At 31.6% G+C, this 7,500-nt stretch overlaps 1 protein-coding gene across 6 annotated transcripts in view; it reads left to right on the forward strand.

Moving 5' to 3' along the window:
• The window catches only part of LOC125033666 (myosin-IIIb-like), a 68,253-nt gene that overhangs the window by 26,633 nt on the left and 34,120 nt on the right, over positions 1-7,500 (forward strand). For all 6 annotated transcript variants that reach the window (XM_047625360.1, XM_047625359.1, XM_047625363.1 and 3 more), the window contains 3 exons: positions 1,252-1,404; positions 3,922-4,097; positions 6,913-7,017. In XM_047625360.1, coding sequence (XP_047481316.1) covers positions 1,252-1,404; positions 3,922-4,097; positions 6,913-7,017 — 434 coding nt within the window. The remainder of the gene's footprint in view (positions 1-1,251; positions 1,405-3,921; positions 4,098-6,912; positions 7,018-7,500) is intronic.

Below are 7,500 nucleotides of genomic sequence, written 5' to 3' on the forward strand. Positions count from 1 at the left end.
TCTGTCTCTTTCTGTCTCTTTCTGTCTCTTTCTGTCTCTATCTCTACCTCTACCTCTACCTCTACCTCTACCTCTACCTCTATCTCTACCTCTATCTCTATCTCTATCTCTATCTCTGTCTCTGTCTCTGTCTCTGTCTCTATCTCTATCTCTCTCTCTCTCTCTGTCTGTCTCTGTCTCTGTCTCTGTCTCTGTGTCTCTCTCTCTCTCTCTCTCTTTTTCATCAAAGATTTTCTCAAGCTATATAATAGACAACCTTCACAGTAACCTACCCATTAGCATTGAACCAAACGTCTTCTCCAACCTGAAATTTCTCTCTCAAAATAAACTTCACCTCAATTTATTCACTAATGACTACTTTACCGGCCACTTTTTATTCTCATTTTTTTATTTCTTATTTATCTCTTTTTCTTTTCTCTTTTTTTGTTGTTTTTTTTTACCTGTCACCTTTTTATGGTTAGAAATAGTCATACGTAGTCCGGACATTAAAACTTCTTTTCTATACGTGATGTTATGAGAGTTTGCACAGAGTGAGGTTAGATTACGTCAATATTGCTATTATTTTATAAATTTTCTAGTTTATTTATCTTTAATGGTATGTACATATTTTTTTTTTTTTTTTACGCTTTGTTTCAATCTTCTCCCCCTGGCTTTATCTTCGTTAATTAGGGTCATGCCTTACTAATAACTCTTTTTATTTTTATCCTTAATCCCCACATGACTTGTCTACAGCCGGATGCCCTTCCTAATCCAGGTTTAGGATCGGCAAATAAGGAATCTATCTTGATACTCCCCCCCCCCCCTTGCCAATGATTGATTGAAGCACTGGTTTCAATAAACTTGTCAAATGAGATAAAATTAAACTCTCTTTTAATTTTCAAATTCCTTACTCGTTGCGGTGAAATTGACTAGAATCTTCTCTTCTCTTTTAGAATTTCCTAAATAAAATAATAATATCTCTTCCCATATAAATCCCTCCCCCCTCCCCCCAGATTTCCCCCTTCTCTCGTCAAAACTAAACAAAATACCTTCTCGCTCCCTCTCTCTCTCTCTCTCTCTCACTCTCTCTCTCTCTCTCTCTCTCTCTCTCCCTCCCTCTCCCTCCTTTCCCACACAGATTCCCCACGTGTCATTTCCCAAACTAAACAAAATCATCTCTCCCCCCCATCCCCCACCCCACAAATATCCAACTTCTCGCATCAAAACTAAACACAATTCTCTTTTTTTCCCTCCTCCTCTTCCCCCCCACAGATACCCCACCACCTGCCAAGATGTCGTACATGGGCATGAGCCAGCACATCGACTTCGACAACCTGCCTGACCCCAACACGCGCTACGAACTCCTAGAGGTCATCGGCGAGGGCACGTATGGCGAGGTCTTCGCTGCCAAGGACCATGAGACGGGTACAGATTAATGATTTTAAATATGTGACGGTTAAAGATTAATTATTTAAAATATGTGACGGGTAAAAATTGATTATTTAAAATATGACACGGGTAAAGATTGGTTATTTGAAATATGTGACGGGTAAAGACTGATTATTTGAAATATGTGACGGGTAAAGATTGATTATTTAAAATATGAGAGGGTAAAGATTGGTTATTTTAAATATGTGACGGGTAAAGATTGATGATTTTAAATATGCGACGGGTAAAGATTAATTATTTGAAATATTTCACGGGTAAAGACTGATTATTTGAAATATGTGACGGGTAAAGACTGATTATTTGAAATATGTGACGGGTAAAGACTGATTATTTGAAATATGTGACGGGTAAAGACTGATTATTTGAAATATGTGACGGGTAAAGACTGATTATTTGAAATATGTGACGGGTAAAAATTGGTTATTTGAAATAGGAGACGGGTAAAGATGATTTTTTAAAAACAAGAGACGGGTAAAGACTGATTATTTAAAATATGAGACGGGTAAAGATGTTTATTTATTTATATATTTTTTCTTTTTAACAAGAGACGGGTAAAGATTGGTTATTTGAAATATGAGACGGATAAAGATGATTTTTTTTAAACAGGAGACGGGTAAAGATTGATTATTTAAAATATGAGACGGGTAAAGATTGATTATTTGAAATATGAGAACAATAAAGATGATTCTTTAAAAACGGGTAAAGACTGATCACTTAAAATATGAGACGGTAATGATTAATTATTTGAAACATGAGACGGGTAAAGATTAATTATTCATAACAGGAGGCGGGTAAAGGTTAATTATTCAAAATATGCGACGGATAAAGGTTGATTATTTAAAATATGAGACGGGTAACGATTATTTAAAATTTGTGACGTCTTAATCATGGAAGACATGTGACGGGTAAGGATTAATTATATAAAATATGTGACGCCTAAAAAATAATTAATTATTCAAAAATGAAACGGGGAAATATCAACCGATTATTTAAAACATGAGACAGATAAAGATTAATTCCTCATTTCAAAAGATCCGCCGCGTCATTAGCGTCGATTACATTGTGGGATTAGTATATTAGGAATATTCAAAACGTTAAAAAAAGTAAATCAATAAAAAAGTTCTTATAAAGAAAATAAATATATATATATATATTAACGGATAAAGAACTTTTTTTCAGGTTATGGATTTTTTTTTTTTTTTTCTGCACTTTTTGTATCTGTTGTATATCAATTTTATTCTTCTAGTTTATAAGTATATATACATATATATATATGTATATGTATAAATATATATTTTCTTCTCTCTTCTTGTTCTTCTTCTTTTACTCTTCTGTTTTTTTGTTTGTTTTTTTTTTTGTTATTTTTACTCTGCTCTTTTACTCTGTTTCTTATTCAGTTTCTTCTTCTTCAGCTCTAACCCTTGTTTCTTCTCCGTCCTCTCAACATCGTCATTCACTTTCTTCTTTTCTCCTTCTTTTATTTGTTTATTTATATTTTATTTATCCATTTGTTTGTTTGTTTATTTAAATTTTATTAATTCATTTATGTGTTTGTTTATTTATACATTTGATTATTGTAATATGTGTTCTCTTCCTTGGTTTTACAGTTATCTTTCTTTTCTTCTTCTTTCTTTCTTGCTTGCTTGCTTCTTTTTTTTTTCTTTTTTTTTTCTTTTTCTTTTTATGTTTCTTATTCTTTCTGATTCTTTTTAATTAACCTTTTTTGAGGCAACTGCTCGTTATTCATTTTTTTTCTATGCAAGTTACGTTTCTTCTTTCTTTCTTTTTCTTTCATTTATCCTTCTATTCTATTCCTCTTTTTATTGGTATTTTTATCACTGATGTTCTTCTCCTTCGTTGATTTTCTCGGTTTATTGTATTTATTGTTTTGTATTTATTGTATCCGTTCGTTCTACTGTAGTTTACCTTAAAGAAAAAAAAAACGTTTATATCTTTCGTCAAAATATTTATTAATATTTATCGGAAATTAAGTAATAATCCCCTTAAACGTTTCTTGAAACTATTGAAAATTATTAATTATTGGAATTCATGATAAAATTTAGTAGCTTCGGCTCTTTTTTCTATCATTTATCATATATTTATTTCATAATTTTTAAATGATTATATGCAAAAGAAAAAAATTTAAGAATGTAAAAAAAACGATCCATGTTTTCTACGGTAACTCACTTTGCTGTTTCTTTCTGTAATTAAGTTCTTTTCATCAGATTCTTCTAAAACAAAAAGACTAGCCAAAAAAAAAAAAAAAAAAAAATACAGTAAAGAAAGGTTAAAAAAGTGGAGCAAAAAAAAAAAATAATAATAATACACAAAAAAACTGCCCTCAACCAATGCCAAGAAAAAAAAATTACCTTCCGACAAAAGATAATCACTCCCCCCAAGCGCCTACCGCCCTCCCCTTCCTCCCCCCACTCCACCCTTTCCCCCACAACGGAGAGCCTTCCCCCTCCAACCATCGCCTCACTGTCCCTCCAGGCGGCATGGTCGGCATCAAGATCATGGAGAACATCGGGGAGAACCTTGAGGAGATCGAGGAGGAGTTCCTGATCCTCCGCGACCTCAGCCTCCACCCGAACCTGCCGGCCTTCCACGGGATCTTCCTCAAGCGCGGCAACAAGCAGGAGGAGGACCAGGCGTGGATCGTCATGGAGGTGAGGACGAGCTCTTGTTCGAGGACGACTGGGTCTGGGTTTTTTTTTATTGGTTTATTTTTATTGTCATTATCTTATTTATCTATATATTTTTATTGTCATTATCTTATTTATCTATATATTTGTTTATTTATCTTATTTTTTATTTTATTTTATCTATTTTTATTTTGTTTAAGGTTAGGACGTGTTTTTTTCTTCATTCTTATTTTTTTCTTCATTATTATTAGTATTAGTATTAGTATTATTAATATATGTGTACTCTCATTTTTTTTTCTTTTTTTTATTTATCTATTTATTGTCATGGAGTGAGGAAGTGTTTTTGTTTGTTTGTCATTTCTTTCTTTCTTGTTTATAATTTGAGAACGTTTTTATTAGCTTATTACAATCGTTTTGTTTCATTTTCATCATTTATTTTACTAAGCTTTAATAATCTGTCACCCATCTTATTACACTTTGTCTTTTTTTGCCTACTTATGATTTTAGGAGCAAAGTTCATGGTGAGAAATGTAAGAATTGAGGTTCTTAGTTCAATATACAATTTCTCTCTTTTTTTTTTTTTTTAACGCTTCAATGAATTTTAGATCAAACTTTTATCATATATTTACTGGTCTTATGAAGGCAGTGATACCTAGTAATTCGCACGATACAAAGAGCTGGAGAACTATACTTGAACTGCTAGCCATTATGCTATCCTGTCATTCATCATATAGTGTAGAAAAGTTTTTTTTTTTTTAAGGCGATCCATCGGGTTTTATTCAGTGGTAGAAATGGGTTTATTTTGCGGTTTGGGGAAAGTTGCAAATATAGGCAAAAGTGCGTTTAGTTGAGAGTGAGAGTTGAGCAATATTGAAGGACATTTGAGACAGAAGGAAATGTAAAATACCCTTTTTTGTATTTATTTATTTATTATTATTATTATTATTATTTCATTTTATTTTTTGTTTTATTTATTCATTTATTATTATTATTTATCTTTTTTTTTTTTTTGCAATAGAGAGGTTGGTTGTTGTGGAAATACAAGCATGGAGTTTGTTGCAAAATAAACATGACAAAATTAGGAGAAATACACTTGTAATGGTTGTGATAGAGGTGTATATATAAACGTTCTGAAAGTAAGGTTGACGGAGTGTGTGAAAAAGTTTGTAAATGTTTATTGTATTTCGAAATACCACAGAGAGAGATTGAAAAAAAAAGTTCCTAATGCACAAGGTCTTTGCTAAAGGAAATGATAAGTAAATTGCAGTGCAAAGTTTGTTTTTTCTGTGTTAGATGTTTAACCTTGCAAGAAGTATATATCAAGATTATACCTTGTGGTTTAGGAGAAACTGAACAAAATGGAAAAGTTGTATTCGTTAAAATAGTAGAACACAAAAGAAGAAGAAAAAAAGTAAACACTGTTAAGAGTTATGAAATATTCAAACAATAACTTTATAATACCCAGTTAAAAAAATATATTTATAGTGATAAAAATCAAATCAATTTCGATCATAGCAAGTCAGGAAGTTAGAGATAAAAGGGAAAAATTGCTCTGTGATCAGCGTATTTGCCTAACAATTTGTAAGACAGGTTTCTCTTCGTAAAACTCGCATTGGCAAAATTATCTTCCAGTGAAAAGCAACAGTTAGATATAACTTACTAGAGAAAATTAGTGGTTAGTGAAGTCATGGTATTATTGTGTCACCCTGACGTGGCAGTAACAGTCATGGAAATCACTTCCTGTTTCTAGCTGTATTTGAGATTATTATTATTGTTAATATTATTGTTAGTATGGTTGTTGTTATTGTTATTATCATAATTATCATTATCATTATCGTTATTATTATTATCATTATTATTATTATTATTATTATTATTATCAGCATTATTATCATTACTGTCATTATTATTATTAATTATCATTATTATTATTATTATTATCATTATTATTATCTATTATTATTATTATTATTATTATTATTATTATTATTATTATTATCACTATTATTATAGTTATCATCATAATTATTTTCATCGTTGTTGTTATTGTTATCATTATTATTATATCTATGATTTTATCGTCAATATCGTTATTATTTGCTAGCTTTCATTACTTTTATTATCGTCATTATCTCTAAAGCTTGACCCACTGCTACTATTTTCATTATTATACCATTATTACCAATGGCATTGCACTATCATTATTATCAACAAGGGTAAAAGTCATACCATAGTCATTATATTTATTATCAACACCAATATAATTTCAAATATTTTCATGAATAATTCTCTTTCCAGCTTTGTAGTAGAATTATCTTATTATTTTTGACACTGCGCTATCACTATTATCAACAGCGGTAAAACTAATATGATCATGTTTGAGTTTTCCTTCCTGCTAAACATTTATACATATAGATATGAATGTAGATATAGATATGCTGCTAATACAATCGGCATATTAATTTACCTTCCAGCTTTGTCCTATCATTATCATTATTATCATCAATATTATCAACAGCAATAAAACTCGCAATATGCTCATGTTAATTCACCTCCCAGCTTTGTCCTATCATTACCATTATCAGTATCATTATCAACATCAAGCCTAGCACAATTACTTGTTCTAACCATCAACCATTAACTATTATCAACAGCAGTAAATTCCCTGTTAATTCTCCTTGCGGCTTTGTCCTATCAGTATCACTATCACTATCAACAGCAATGAAAGACCTAACATAATCATATTAATTTCCCTTCAAGCTCGGCCCTATTAATATCATTCTTATCAACAGCAATAAAAGTCTTATTACAGTCATCATGTTAATAATTCTTCTTCCAGCTTTGTCCCCGAGGTTCAGTGACAGACCTTGTTCAAGCACTCATAAGACGAGGCCAGAGACTGACGGAACAGCAGCTTGGTTACATTCTCAAGGAAACCATTGATGTAAGTGCTTCTCGTGAGATTAGCAAGCTGTATAAGGTCTAGGAGGAGGAAGGAGGGGCAGGGGGGAGGGAGGGAAACCGGTCGGAAATGTGTTGTTTTTTTCCTTCATCATCTTCTTTTGAGAGAGAATTAGCACAGTTATTGTGTGTGTGTGTTTTTTTTTTTTTTTTTTTTTTTTTTTGTGTGTGTGTGGTGCATGCACAGACACATACAGTACACATACATAGCCATATGTGTGTATGTGTCTGTGTGTGCGCGCGCTCACACACACATATATACACACAAGCGCATCGGTGCATGTGTGTCTGTGCAAGTATAAGTGTTTCACCAGTAAGAAATATAAATAAGAAAAAAGACGATGCTGAAATGAAGAAAAAAACAGGAGAAAAACAGCAAAAAAAAAAAATAAATAATAATAATAATAATAATAAGATTATTATCAAAGAGTATATCACCCATATACCATCAGTCCCAAATTATGTA

The sequence above is a fragment of the Penaeus chinensis genome, chromosome 16 (genome assembly GCF_019202785.1).
Source record: "Penaeus chinensis breed Huanghai No. 1 chromosome 16, ASM1920278v2, whole genome shotgun sequence".
Lineage (NCBI taxonomy): Eukaryota > Metazoa > Arthropoda > Malacostraca > Decapoda > Penaeidae > Penaeus > Penaeus chinensis.